Below are 14,946 nucleotides of genomic sequence, written 5' to 3' on the forward strand. Positions count from 1 at the left end.
TGAAATGCTGGAGGCTATTGTTCATGGGAGATAACAAGTCACAAGGTTTTTTATTCCCCTAAGCAAGTTTATTTGACCTATCTGCACTGGATGTGCTTGATCACATGTGGGCGGGAGGTTCACAGGCTGGAGGTATGTCAAGATGTATGCTTGCCCCTGATTAGACCTGATGGGAAATGCAATGAATTATGGACTTTGCTTCTTAAGCTGCTGCAAACTGTGATTCTAGGCCATTTCCCAGGAATCTGGGTGTGGACCTGATCAGAGCCCATTCACCTGGCTAGTATTTAATTAAAGCTTGCTTCAAATTTAGAGTTAAACTGTGGTAGTGGTCTTATTCTCGATTAACATGGATTCCCCTGGAATTGTAGTTACAGATGGTTGGTTGTAAGCCATCATGAAGGAGCTGAGAATTGAATCCGAGCCCTCTCCAAGAGCAGCAAGTGCTCTTAGCTGCCAAGCCATCTTTAGCCCAATGAAAAAACAAAACAAACAAATCCTCAATAAAACTATTTAATCTAAAAACTTTTAAAACGAATTACTTGGAAGTGATGTAGTTGGATGGGCCTTGTGGTTATAGTTTGCAATCCAAATTGCAAATGACTCATATCCTTTCGTGAAAGTAAGTTTGGAGAAGAGTGAAGGAAAGCCTTGGAAATTTGGCGTGGGAAGAGGCGCAGAACGGAAGCAGGAGAGGCACTTCTGAGACAGGTTGAAGTATGCTCTGGCTGTGCTTTCTCTTGCAGCGACAACCAAGCAGAGGCTGCCAGCAGGGGGCGCCTCAAGATCGCTCGTCGAAAGGTTCCAGCTCAGGGAAACCGGAGTGTCTTCTAGGTCAGCAAGTAATGGCCAGGAATCCCAGTTTGTGCTACTTAATGAAACAGTAACTCTCCAGGAAACTCCCTTCCACTCCTAGAGAGGCCCTGACTAGAGCAAGCCCGTGGGCAACTCCAAGCGAAGCGAGGGACCAGCAGGTAGCCAGTGATGTGCATGAGAATAGAGAAGTGCACGGTGTTAACGTCAGGGTCTCCCCTAGCTGAGTGACCCTTCGTTGGTCTAAGCAGCCACACCCTGTATTTATCAGTAGATAAAGTGTGGGGTTGGAATTGGCCAGGACAGAACGTGAAGTTGAAAAGGCCGTGACCAAGAAGAGAGGGAGGGCATGCTGATAATTACAGCAACGGTCTGTGCTTTCCCCCCACCCTCCGTCCCTCATTGTGCTAGCCTATTTCTCTGGAAAGAAAAGTTTAATGAGGCAGGGAGTTTGTTACACTCGGTTCTGAGGAATGAAACTGTAGGAACTTTCACATTCTTTACTTTTTGATTTCGTTGACTACCTTGCAGTTGTTGGACAGGGTAGAACATAGCCCACTTTCCTGTGCGCGCGCAGAAGAAATGGCTGGGGAGTGGGCAGGGCTAGCCCCTGGCCCTGGGGGTGGGGACTCTCCCTTTTTCTCTCTGTGTCTCTCCTTCCTTGCTTCCCTGCTTCCCTCCCTCCCTCCCTCCTTCCTCCCTCCCTCCTTCCTCCCTCCTTCCTCCCTCCCTTCCTCCTTCCTTCCTCCCTCCCTCCCTCCCTCCCTTCCAGCCTTCCTTCCAGCTATTTACTTCATAGAGGAGGTCAGCTGGGCATGCCTGAGCTACAGTATGCACTTGGAGGTCGGAAGACAATTTGCAGGAATTCCCTCCTTCCAACACCTGGGTGGAACTCAGGTCGGCAGGTTTGGAGGTAAGAGTCTTTACTAGCTGAGCCCTCTAGCGGCCTGTACAGCTGTTTTCCTCCAGGAAATCAAGGAAGGTTCTCTCTGGTAAGGCTTTGGCAGAAGATCTGAAGTAAGAGAGGAAAAACAGGCCGGGCGGTGGTGGCACACGCCTTTAATCCCAGCACTCGAGTTCCAGGAAAGGCACAAAGCTACACAGAGGAAACCCTGTCTCGAAAAACCAAAAAAAAAAAAAAAAAAAAAAAAAAAAAAAAATCCCAGGTCTTGGGAGGCAGAGCCAGGCAGATCTCTGTGAGTTCGAGGCCAGCCTTGGCTAGCAAGTAAGTTCCAGGAAAGGCACAAAGCTACACAGAGAAACCCTGTCTCAAAATTTAAAAAAAAAAAAAAAAAAGAGAGAGGAAAAACATACAGAGCAAACAGCAGGGGTAAAGGTCCTTGACTTAGATGCTATGGCCAGACCTGCCTGCCCTTTTTCCAGGCCGTTGGGCCAGGGCTGGATAGGACTGAAGAGCACAACTCCTCTGTGCTTCCCGAGTTGTGCTCCCTATGAGACTTGACCCCACAAAATGCCCTGAGATAAAGGACAGTTAGATGGATTTTTCTGGTTGTCATTCCCAATCACACAATGGCCTAGTTCAAGTTCTGTGGAATCCTTCAGGAGAATGATTTCATCCTACTTTGCAGCAAATACAAATGTTTCATAATGGAATACCTTTGTGGTGGAAGCGTCTAACATCTGACAGAGCCCACATACTTTATGCTTGATAAGATACCTGTTGCAATTTGTTGTTGTTGTTAAATGCATCTCATTGTCCATGCTTGGCTGTGTAGTCCAGGCTAGCCTCCAGATCATGCCTCCACTAAGTATATAGGTTATAGGCCTATGCCATTATGCCTGGAGTGATGGTTGTTTATGATTGTCAGTTTGATTGGATTAACAAAAGCCTAGGAGATTAGTGGAATACACCTATGAGTGTGTGTCTTAGTCAGGGTTTCTATTGCTGTGAAGAGACACCATGACCATGGCAGCTCTTACAAAGCAAAACATTTAATTGTGGCTGGCTTACAGGTTCAGAGGTTTAGTCCACTATCATCATGGCGGGGCATGGCAGAATGCAGGGATCGTGGTGCTGGAAAAGAGTGGAGAGTTCTACATCTTGATCCGCAGACAGCAGGGAGTGAACTAATTTGAGCTTCTGAGACCTCAAGCCCACCCCCGCAGTGACACACTTCCTCCAGCAAGGCCACACCCACTCCAACAAGGCCACACCCCCTATAGTACCACTCTCTATGGGCCAAGTATTCAAACACATGAGTCTATGGGGGCCATTCCTATTCAAACCACCACAATGTGTTTGTAACATTTTTTCAACAACAATTAGAGCATGATGACCAGATGAATGGACGGTTTGTAATAAGTTGGCATTATTGAGAGGTGGGGAAAGTTAGAAGCTGGGACCTAAATAGAAGAAGCAGATCGCTAAGGACTTTCTTGGTGTCCTGCATTTTGTCTTTGCTCCTTCCTATTGCCATTTTCTCTGCTTCCTGGGTGCCATGGAGTGAACTGCCTTTCTCTGCCATCATGACTAGATCTTCTAAAACCAGAAGATGAAGTAAATCTTCCCTCTTTAAGTTGCTTTTCTTGGATCTTTGACCTCAGCAACATAAAAGCCTGACTTAATACACCTGTGTATGAAGAAGTATGAAAAGACTCAGAGATTTGAACTGACTTTGCTAGATTCCTCTGGGTAATAACTGTAAGTTGATGGATCACATAATTTAGCCTTGCTCTCCAGACTTCAAGTCTCCTGGAAGTTTATCTATCTACAATCAGTTGTCTGAGGAGCAAGTCTGAGTATTTCAGAGCCAAGAGGGCACTCCAAACACCCCCACCTCTGCTGAGGCTTTATCTGCTTTCCTTAGGTAAAGGCTATGAGTCAAATAGGACTGTCACCTCCAGGCCACTAACAGCGTTGTGGGTGCTTTTCTGAGCCTGGTCCCCACTGTGGGAGATGCATGGCTAGTGTGTTGTAAGCATAATGTTGGAAGGCCAAGCGTTCTTTCATCAACCAAAGGCAACATTCAAAGCCTATAAGCTTCCACCTGATCAAGCCTTCATAGAAGACTGAGAGCCCACACTGGGCATTTATTTCTCCCCTGTGGACTAGGGTGGCTCCATTACCCTTGAGGCTCATGAATGGACTGACAGACCCTTAGCTGTACTTTACACTTGTTTCTCCAAGCGTTTGGGAGCTCTGCCATAGGATAGTGTGTGTGCTGTAGTGGCTTACAGGATGGGGCCTCATGTCAAGTGGACATGAGTAGAGCAGCATTGTCATTGACTACTTGTGTGACCTGGGCAAGGGGCCGCTGTTGAATTTAGTGTCCCTTTTTCTGAATTTTCCTGATGTTGGGCAGACACTTCACCTCCAACTGTGGGGTGATTGCCGAATGAGGGCGGGGGATGTATGTGGGGTGTGGGGGTGGAGCTGGCCTCCTTTTCTTGGCTCCAGAGTTATTTCTGTCTGAAGAACTAGGACCTGTGACTGTAATCAGGGCACCCCCATCTCCAGGCTATGCTGGAGACTGGGTCAAATTTAATTCTTTTTCCTCACATTAACCTCCAGTTTCACAGGACTGCCTCCCGAGTTTCCCCCTTCCTGTTCCTCTGCCCAGAATGTCCTCCATCTTCCATGCTTTTGGGGAATAGTACATCTTCCATGCCTTTGGGGGAATAGTCCTCCATGTCTGTTCTTTCAGTCAGTGGCACTGGCCAGCTGTCCACTTATCCATTGTACCTTGGCCAGCAGAGGAAGCAAGAGCTAAGAGTTCCAGAAAGGCAAGAGCACAACCAACAGCAGAAATACTGTGTTAACTAGTAACCTGCTGCCTCTTTTCCCACATAGCAGAGGCCCCTAGTGGTGCATCACTGGCTAGGATGAACCAGAGACCAAATAACAGCTCTATATGTGGCCACCAGGGGGCATAAATGTGGAAAGAAGCACCAGACATCTCCCTTCACAGAGCAGGCATGTGTGCATGTGAGTGTGTGTGTGTGTGTGTGTGTGTGTGTGTGTGTGTGTGTGTGTGTGTGTGTGTTATTTTGCCCGCTGCTACCCAAGCTAGCTTAGCACTAGGAAATGACGCTGTCCTGGAATAACATAGCAAGTGATGAAGGGTTGCCTAATTCCTATTAAGGACACTAAGTGATGACCTGGACTCGGACCTGGCTTTGAAATCAGCCAATCCTGCTCCCAGCTAAAGCAAGGATCCTAACCAGTCTAATCTTCAGTGTTGAATCTGCAAACGAGAACAGTACCTCCCTCTCCAGGTCTGATGGTATAGACTATTAATCTTGAGAGCAAGGCAGAAAAGGGTCCTAAATTCCAGGCTGGCCTGGGCCACATAGTGAAATCCTGTTTCAAAAAAAAAAAAAAAAACCAAACTGGGCATCATGGCACACACCTGTAATCCAAATCCTTGGAGACAGGAGGACATTCAAGGATTGTCCACATAGCAAGTTTGAGGCCAGCTTCAGCTACATGAGACCCCATCTTTAAAAACAAAACAAACAAACAAACAAAAAACACTTGATCTCAAAATGGTTTGAATCTGATTAATGACTGGCTCCATGATCACTGGTGTGTCACTGGTATACCACAAAGAACAGGTCTTCAGGGGCACCAGAGGAAGATACTTAAAAACAATTTGTCCCTGGGGCTGGAGAGAGGGCTCAGGGGTTAAGAGCACTGGCTGCTCTTCCAGAGGTCCTGAGTTCAATTCTGAGCAAACACATGGTGGCTCATGACCATGTAGGATCTGATGCCCTCTTCTGGCCTGCTGGTATATGTGCAGAGCACTCATACATAAAATACAAATAAATACAATAATTTGTCCCAAAAAATAAAATAATTTGTGCCTCACATTTTAAAGTAAATGTAGCATGAGGGACATCAGAGGCACTTTATATTATTTTAGATAATTTATATTTATATTATGTTATATTTAGTTATACTTGTTAGGGCTCCTGAGTCCTCTTGGTGTGTTATTTAGGTAAGGGTTTTACATAAAGGGTTCCACAGAGGTCACAGATAATGGGACCCCACTGACCATTGAGGGTACATTTCCTGTATGCCCTGGAAGAGATGAGTAAGAGCTGCGTATACAGAGCCCCAAAGAGCTCCGGTCCTGAAAGACATTCTGTGGAATATTCTGTGTGATGGGCAGCAAAGTCCACCTAGGGTTTTGAGCTATCTGCCTCCAAAATAACCTGCTCCTCAGGACCTCCCTAGGGAGGCGACATCCTCAGTGCTTTCAGCTACTCCTCTGCTTCAGGCCAGGCCCAGGCCTCCCTGTACTCACTAGACCCATGCTTCATCCTAGAGTGTTAGGAGAATCTAGGGGGGGTTGGTACTAGTTGGAGAGACCTCTGTCAGGGGTGCTGGAATCCCCTGAGTATGTGTGGGTGCTACCTGATGTTCAAAGGACCCATCTGAAAGTTCTGCTGGGTGATCTATCTGTCTGTAAGCACTGAAGCCAACACACTTATGCCACGAAATTTAGAAACACAAACAATATTCCACACTTTTCACAGATAGCAAAACTTACAAGAATATGATCATGTACAGTGAGAGGAGACTGTACTATGTTCCTAGGCTTTGAATGAGATTTGTCCTGTCAAAACCCACATGATAAGATGTTGACCTGTGATGAAACTTTTTTTTTTTCTTTTTGAGACAGGGCTCATGATGTAGTCCTGGCTGGCCTGAAACTTACAATATAGATCAGGCAAGTTTCAACCTCCCAGGCACCTGTTTCTGCCACCAAATTCTGAGGGCAAAGGAATGTGCCACCATACCGCTTGAAAGGTGATAAGGTTTTAAGATGTAAGTAAGGGGCTAGTGATGTAGCTCCACTGGTACAGTGCTTTCCTGGTGCACATTAAGTCCTGGATTTGATTCCCAGCACTGCACAAACTGAACAGACAGGATGGCATACACCTGTGATTCTAAGCCCCCTGGAGGTAGTAGCAGGATTCAAAATTTAAGATAATTTTTGACTACACACCGAGGAGTTCAAGGCCAGCCTGGGTTGTATGAGAGCTTCTCAAAAAAAAAAAAAATAGGGTATGGGTATGCATCTTTAATGAAAGATTGTCATAGTACCATGGAGATGGACCTAGCTATACCTCAGAACAGGCTATTTAAAAAGCAAGCCTTTCTCTTTGACACTTTTTGCTTTGTTTTGAGACAGGGTCTCACTATGTAGCTCTGGATGTCTTGGAACTCACTGTGTAGACCAGGCTGGCCTTGAACTCACAGAAATCTGTCTGCCTCTGCCTCTTGAGTTCTGGAATTAAAGATGTGTGTGTGTGTGTGTGTGTGCGCGCGCGCGCGCGCGCGCGCGCGCGTGCAGCCACATGTGAGTTTGTGCACCTGTGAGTGCAGATGTCCTTGGAGTTCAGAAGAAGACACTAGACCCCCTGGAGTTGTGATTACAGGCAATTGTAAGTGTCGTGGGTGCTAGGAATTGAACTTCGGTTCTCTGCAAGAGAAATATGTGCTCTTCACCACTGAGCCATCTTTCTAGCTCCAATTTTGCCTTCTTAAAATGCCTATCTTTCCAATTTCTACTATGAATAGAAGCAACACAAGGCCCACACCAGAAGTTGGGTAGATACCAGCTTTGAATCTTTGTTTTTTTTCAGATGTCAGAATTGTCATCCAAAGTAAACATTTCATTTTTATGAACTCCTCAGCCTTGGGAAATTTATTATGTATATCTTATATATTTTTATGAAATATTATATATTTTTATAGCAATGAAAACCAGTGTTTGGGAATTTTACTGAGTTATTCACCACCTAAGAAAAGCACCCCAGGGAACACTCAAACTCCTTTATTTGTTGACTGCTGTGTTATGGAAGTCTTGAATATGAATATAAACATTAGATGACTTCATCGCATCACATTTACATATCCATGCACACCATATTAAAATTGTATAATTTACATATTTAAATACAGTTTTGATTATGGCTGCAAAATTGAATATCTATGTTGTGGAACACTGTTCTCCAGGTATGACGTGACCTTTGTCCTCTTGAAATCAGAGCAGCCATTACTGCCCATGGGAGACCTTTAGGAAAAGGAGCCTTTGCTTGTGGGAAGAGGGAGGACTCACAAAGTGAGACCCAGTAAGAGACAGCCTGTGTAAGGCCTCATTCCTGGGGAAGACAGATTTTCTCTAGCGGTGTGGCCACCAGTAATTAGCTCATACAATTAGACCCATTGGCCCACCAAGCTCAGCTGAATGGAAGCTTTTTTCTGGTATGTTGTTGTACCCTAGCTAGCATCACTAGACATGTGTTTCTCTCCCCAGAAAAAGCAATGCAACGATATCTTATTATATATCACAAGTTACTATTCTTGCTATTACAAATAAAACATTAAATTGATTTTTTGAAATGGTATGTATAGTTAAATTATATTTTTTTATTTCATTTGAGGCTCTTACTGGGAGACAATGCATTTATTAATATAAAGAAGTGTTGGAGCCGGGCGGTGGTGGCGCATGCCTTTAATCCCAGCACTCGGGAGGCAGAGGCAGGCGGATCTCTGAGTTCGAGGCCAGCCTGGACTACAGAGAGAGTTCCAGGAAAGACACAAAGCTACACAGAGAAACCCTGTCTTGAAAAACCAAAAAAGAAGGTTTAAGACAAGCCTAGACTATAAGTATTTGTTGTATTATTCTTTTGACTTTACTGTAAGTCCAAAATTATATTTAAAAGTTTTTTTTTAAATCTTTTCAAAGTTTTGTCAGGGAGCACCAGGCCTGATTGCAGAGCTCAAAGTGCTGGTCACTCTTCTTTCCATCTCCACAACTGTGATGTCAGTTCTCCTGATTATCAATGTAAAGAGAAGAACCCACATTGTCTGGCCTGGCATGGTCATGTCTTAACAATGGCAGGATGCTGAGGGCCCATCTCTAGGCTGCTTCCCTCACACAAGGACTTAGCAAAGTGGAAACCTGCTAGAGCTCTTGCTTGTGAACAGACACCTGACTTTTTTCCATCTCTGCTCCAGGCTTCCTCTGGTTTAGCTTCTTTTCTAGCACTTCTCCAGATCTCCCTAGCATGAACTCTGACCTCAGGGGTACCAGGCTCTGGACAGGCACCTTGAAGGCTGTTAAGCCTGAAAAACTGGATGCCAATGCCCTGACCTGGACCCCCACGAGTTACTGGAACTGCCAGTTGGTGCTAATCTCAAGTGGCCAGTTTGGAGCTGAGGTCTCCAGCAGCACCACCCCCCACTCCGGGGCAAAGGACACATGTAAGTAACTCTGCTCCCCAGAATCAGAACAAAATGGGGGTGAGAAGCTCCCCTCAAGGTCCTTTGAATAATCCCCAGAAACCACAAGCTTCTGGATTTAGTGCTGGGGCCAGACCTCCAAAGGCTTGGCCACCCCCAAAATGTTTTTTAAGCTTACCTGCCCCTGCCCAAAATAATACCATTACAGCTTTGCTCTCCAGGGGAGAAATCATTTCCAGGCATTAGCTTCTCTGAAAGTACAGACCTCACTGTTGTGTGGGTCAGAGTTCACAAACTTGGATATGTGAAAAACAGAACGATGTCTTTGTTTTCCGTAAATGAATTAGATTTAGCTCTGAGCTGATGTTGCAGGAAGCTGGTGGGAAATTCAGCCCCTGCGTTCTCTTCAGTGATGGGCAAAGGTCTGGAGGTCGTGGCAGCTGCTCTCGAGTTACTGACAGCCTGCTGGTTTACCCGGGACCATGGCTCCTTTCAGTTTGGGGGTGCCATAGGGGTGATCACAGCTGAGATCCAAGGCTGTTTGCCCCCAAGCTCAGCCAAATATCTACCTCTAGCTCTAGGAAATGTTTTCTCTCCTCCTACAAGTCCCGCTTTTCAAGATCCCTCCAACCCTTTTACAAGCGGGGAAAGTGGGCCTGGCAGGGTCTTTAATCCCAGCTCTCGGGAGGCAGAGGTAAACTGAGGCTAACTATGTCTTCATAGCAAGCAAGTTCCAAACCAGCCAAGGCTCCACAGTAAGATCCTGTCCTAAAATAAAATGAAAAGTTGGGAGACTGAGAGGCCCAGAGAACAGGTCATACAATGGACAGGAATGATGATGATAAAATCATCCCTTACTGTGTGTTCCTTGGGGGACTTAAATCCATCCAAAGTCCATGTCTTCACTGTGAATCAAGAAACTCAAATAAAAGGATTTTGGGTACCATGGCAAGCAAGCAGGAAGTTGTGTGGGGAAGTGAGTCTTTCTGAAACAGAAGACCCTCCTGATAGAGTGAAGAGAATTAGCCTAGGATTCCTAAATCCCAGCTCTCCCACCTGTTCACTCCAGATTTCGTTCCTTCAGGGCCTTCATTGTTATGCCTGTCTAATGGTGTCAACTTGGATGCTCACGGCTTCTTCTGGCTAAAGGAGTTATACCCCCAAACTTCACTCCTGGACTTCGGCAGCAGTGGTAGCAAGGTCTCACTCCCCATTTGGCCAGGGGCCTTGGTAAGTAGAGACAAGGTAGGATGCCCTCCAGGGCCACACATGCCCAGCACCACCAAGAACTTGTAGTTTGGAACAGAAACTGAGGGAGAAGAGGGGAAGAACCCTAAGTCCTCCATGAAAACCTGAGAGACCCCGGAGCTCACTGGCCCTAGGTGGTTCTCACAATGCCTGTCACAAGAGTGAAGTTAGGAGGAAAAATGTAGCCACCCGCTTACCCACCCACAGCCCTCAAGCCAAAAACACCTGAGGTACAGCTAGGGAGATTTAGACTCATTTGCTGCCAGGCCCAGGCTCAAAGTCCATCCCACCGGTTGAAGGGTGTCTGTAAAGGGTCAGTGATGGTACCTGATATGATTGCCCCCAAGTTGCTTGTTTAGATAGTGAATTATGTGCCAGGTGATGACCAGTACTTACCGAACCTAGGGAAGGGCTCTTTTCTTTCAAGCCAGCAAGCAGTCTTTGACCATTCTTAGACTCCTGGGGCTCCTATGATCCTCAGCCCGAAAGGAGAACCTCTACTTGGCATTAGTGGTCCCCAAAGCCTGCTAGTCTCTGAGCCTTCCTTCCCCCAACCCCAGACCTCCTCTTAGTGAACCCATGCTGTGGGCAAGAGCTCCAGCAGCTGCAGGTTCCCCACCGCCGAGGCTTCCATCCCTTTACAATGACGCTAGCTGCTTTGCTCTTGGCCCCTGCTCCAGGAAATCTTCCCAGGCTGATCAAGTTTTCTCAGCCCAGGCAGGATCTTTCTTGGGGACACTGCCACCCCACCAATCCCCAGCAGCCATCTGTAGTCATCTCCTTGCCAAGTCTTGATCTTTCTACTGGGGAACAAGCAAACTTTCTGCCAGGTCCTGAGGCAGGGCCAGCAAGGCTGGAGCAAAACAGGGGGATGGAGATGTTTCCTAGATGAGGCAGGCCTGGCACGGGGGACAACTTGACACTAAATGACAAAAGGCTGCTCTTGGGAAGAGGACAAAACCCCAGAGCAGGTCTGAGTCCTGCCTGCTATCACTTTGTCTGGTTGCAGGCCTAGAGAGTCTTCCCAGAAACTGTGCCTGTGATGAGTGACATGTTTAGGACTGCATCATCTAATACAATCCCCACTGGCGGCCACATGTGTCTCTTGAGCGCTTGAAATACAGCTCCTTCGAATAGAGAAAGTCCAGAAATGTAAAACACACCAGATTCCAAAGGTTAGTACAGAAAATAACGTAAGGCATCTCAATAATAGTTTATGTTGATGATACATAAAAATGGGTCTGTTTGGGATTGAGTTTAAGTTAAAATAAACTGTATTTGTATTCTCGTTGCAGTGGGGAGAATGAAACCCAGGGCTGTAGTTAACTGGGCAATTGTTCTACTACTGACCTGCACCTCCAACTCCAAACTTTATTATTAAAATGACTTGTTTGACATGTGACTAGCATGCTTGAATTACTAGGTTCAATATCCTGCACTGAAACAAAAGACCATTTCCGGTTACATTTTTTATGTAGTTATAGGAAAATTTGAAACTACAGATGTGGCTCACATTATGTCATTTCAATTTTACAGAGGAGGAAACAAGCTTCAGAGAGCTTGAGAGACATGTTCTACAATGTCTGCCCTAGGGTTTGTGCCCCAAAACGACAAATGCCCTCCCCAAGCCCTGCTGTGCCAGAATGTCTCATGTTCAGAGTCACCTTGCTCCCCTTCCCCTGACTTGTAACAATCAGTAGTACATTCTGTGTTTGAGGGCAGCCTCGGAGTTGGTGCTGAGACCCATGGGTGTTACAAGGTCCCCAAGATGTCCAGGTTTTGTTGTCTGACCTTCCTCTCTGTCCTTGGCCAACTCCAGCTACAACTGAAGGGCCTCTGCTACTTCAGCCCCTACCAACCTGGCAACCAGCTCTGTCTGGTCCCTTCCAGGTTCCTTGCCACCTCACCTGACAGGAACATCCTAGGGGGTGTGGATCCACGGCCAGCTTGGTCCATAGGGGATATTCCCAGGTTTCTGCAGCAGTAGTTGTAGTAGCAACCATGACATTGGGAGAAAGTTCTTTGTAACAAGAGCTCTAGGAGATGTTAGCTTCATGTCCCTATACCTGCTTTGGGATCCTGGACTTGGTTCCTCTATGAGATATTAGGGAGGGAAGCCTGTGGCCCTAGTATGGACACAGATTCAATTATGCCTGTGCCCTACATGGGCCTGGGTCTCTGAAGCCCACCCTGACCATCCAGGAAAGGCTTCTCTGGCTCTTGTGAGCAAGCAGAACCTATCTTGTATCCTTGAAATGCACCAAGGATCTTGTTCTGGATGAAGAGTCAAGACCTAGTAATAGGTCCCTGGAGGCCAGGTTTGCTGGAGGCATTTGGAATCCAGCTGGGCCATCCCATTTGGATATAAAAGGGTCAGATTTTAGGCTGTGATTATAACATAAGGAGGCCACATTGGGTTTTTTAATAGTTTTAAATTTGAAAAATGAATTAAGAGAAAGGACTCGTGGAGTGAGAATTCTTGGCAGCCTTAGGATAATTACAAAACCAGCTCCAATTTTCCAGGTTCTTCAGAGTGCCAGGCCTGAGGTGCCACAATCCCCAGAAGGGCTGGACAAGGTCTCAGGCACACCCATCAGAATTCAGCCATCCTGCCACCTCCAGAAGGCCACCAGCATGCCTCCTTACATCCAGGTGCCCTGGTGTATCGCAAGAGAGAGGTCAGACAGATCCATTCCAACCCTTGCTCTGCCACTGTCTTCATAACCTCGTCTATAAAATGCGGGTAATGGGAATTCTCAGACAGTAGGGAGGTGGCTGGACCTGTGCTCCGGGCCTTTTCTCACAGTTCATATTATTAGCTTACTTCCCTTTTGCCAAAGCCACCTGCACCTAACTGGGGAAAAGGTGCCTCCAGGCACCCACATACACACCCTTTGCTCCTGAAACCCAGAGAAAGAAGCCAGCCTGAAGTCGGGGGCACAGCTGTGCCTGGCCCTGTGTCAGGCAGCGACTACTGAGGGCCCCCCCTTTCCTGTCCTCCCAACCCCACACCCCTGCCGGAGGCGGATGTGCCCTGAGCTTGGGAAGAGGAGGTGCAACAGAGTAAACTCCACTCTTCTTTTTCTTTCTGCTCTCTGTCCCTCCCTTTCTCTCTTTCTTCTTCCCCTCTCTCCTTCTCTGTTTCTTTTAATAGTATTGTGGACTGACCCTAGGGCCTCCTGCATGCTAGGTAAGTACTAGATCTAAGCTACACCTCCAGCCCTGTTTTTACTTTTATTTTTTATTTATTCTCTGGAAATGTCATACACGTATACAATGTATTTTGATCTTATCCACATCCTACTACCTCCCTCCAGTTCCCCCTGAGACCCACCAGACCATCTCACTCCCAACTCCATGTCACTTTCATTAATAGCCCACCAGGTCCCATTAATGTTGACCGCGTGAGACTGGATGTAGAGCCATGACTGGATCATAAGCAACCTATCAGTAACCACATCCCCCAAAGAAAAGTGACTCCCTCTCTCACCAGCCAACAGCTGCCTATAGCTCCTCAGAGAGGGATGGAACCTGGGGGCCCTCTCTCCTCCTTTTGCTTTCTGTTTTGAGACAGTCTCCTGGGTTGCCAGACTGCCTCTGACTCTGCCGTCCAGGCAGATCTTGAACTCACTGTTCTGCTTCAGCCTCCAAAGTTGCTGGGACTCCTCGCCTACCCCCACCAGGCCTGGCAAGCTCCCTTCTAGCCTTCCAGAACTCAAAGTTAGAGGCCCCAGGCCCAGAGGTACCCTGGGACCAGAAGCGCCTGTCTAGTATAATGAAAGTGACGGGAGCGAGGGATGTTGAGAACAGGTGCCCTATCATCAGCTCTGCTCTCAGGCAGTATCCTTCCCCCCAGGGCCTCCCCAGCTGTCCCTCCCCACCTGTGACCAAACACGCACTTTTGCCGCACAGGTCACTATCCCGTGTCCCCAGCCCTTTATTCCTCAGTCCTTCCACTGTCTGCTGCTGTCCAGCTGCCTCAGTGGGTCACAATGCTCACCGAGATGCTAAACCCCAATGTGAGCAGTCACCGGAACTCCCTGGTCTGGGACTGGAAGAGAAGGAAATACTTCTGGTGTAAATTTAAGGGGACACTCATTTTCAGGTTTTGGAAAATACAAAGTTTAGGCCTAGATTTTGTGCCACTTTGCATTTTCCTTCCAGGCCTGGCAAATATGGGCAGCTAACACAATCAATTTCTCTTAGGATTCTGTCCCACCCTCTGAGGCATTCTCTGGGGGGCATTCTCTGATCTCTTCTTTCTCACCTGTCCTCTGCTGTTCTCTTTCTCCTTGCTACTGGCCACTACTTCTTCCTCTCACACTATGGGAATCTGTTCCGTTTGTACACCTGTCACTGCTGATGGCTCCTCCGTAATCCAGGCCCTCCCTCCCCGCAAACCCTTGCCCTATGGGTCAGCCCTACAGTCACATTAGGCTCTTACCTGGGAACTTCACACCTGCTCTGTCCTCTACCTCAACCATGCTGTCCCTCCTTTCTGCCTTGGCACACTGGCTAGAATTACATTTCTTCACCCAAAGAGAGAGCCTCTCCTTCCTTCTGCCCCCACAGCGACTGCTCAGGGCCAGTCCCTCCTTGACTCGCTACCATTGGCTTCCCACAGCCCAGAGCAGCACTGGACAGAACATAGATACTCAGGTGGACTTTGT

At 47.2% G+C, this 14,946-nt stretch overlaps 1 protein-coding gene across 1 annotated transcript; it reads left to right on the forward strand.

Moving 5' to 3' along the window:
* The first annotated feature begins 1,592 nt into the window (after positions 1 to 1,592).
* Positions 1,593 to 11,678, forward strand: LOC143273232 (uncharacterized). Its single transcript, XM_076571603.1, has 5 exons — positions 1,593 to 1,726; positions 8,804 to 9,049; positions 10,113 to 10,258; positions 11,286 to 11,451; positions 11,572 to 11,678. The coding sequence occupies exons 1-4, from the start codon at positions 1,645 to 1,647 to the stop codon at positions 11,289 to 11,291; spliced, it is 480 nt and encodes a 159-aa protein (XP_076427718.1). The 5' UTR covers positions 1,593 to 1,644; the 3' UTR covers positions 11,292 to 11,451; positions 11,572 to 11,678.
* Positions 11,679 to 14,946: the final 3,268 nt, after the last annotated feature.

Source organism: Peromyscus maniculatus, chromosome 5 (assembly GCF_049852395.1).
Source record: "Peromyscus maniculatus bairdii isolate BWxNUB_F1_BW_parent chromosome 5, HU_Pman_BW_mat_3.1, whole genome shotgun sequence".
Taxonomy (NCBI): domain Eukaryota; kingdom Metazoa; phylum Chordata; class Mammalia; order Rodentia; family Cricetidae; genus Peromyscus; species Peromyscus maniculatus.

What these genes read in the sequence shown, in the direction of transcription:
- LOC143273232 (XM_076571603.1), top strand. Translation starts at nt 1,645, where the DNA reads ATGCACTTGGAGGTCGGAAGACAATTTGCAGGAATTCCCTCCTTCCAA. An exon ending in TCAGGTCGGCAGGTTTGGAG is followed by an intron (nt 1,727 to 8,803) that starts GTAAGAGTCTTT and finishes TCTCTGCTCCAG; the next exon opens with GCTTCCTCTGGTTTAGCTTC. An exon ending in CTCCGGGGCAAAGGACACAT is followed by an intron (nt 9,050 to 10,112) that starts GTAAGTAACTCT and finishes TCGTTCCTTCAG; the next exon opens with GGCCTTCATTGTTATGCCTG.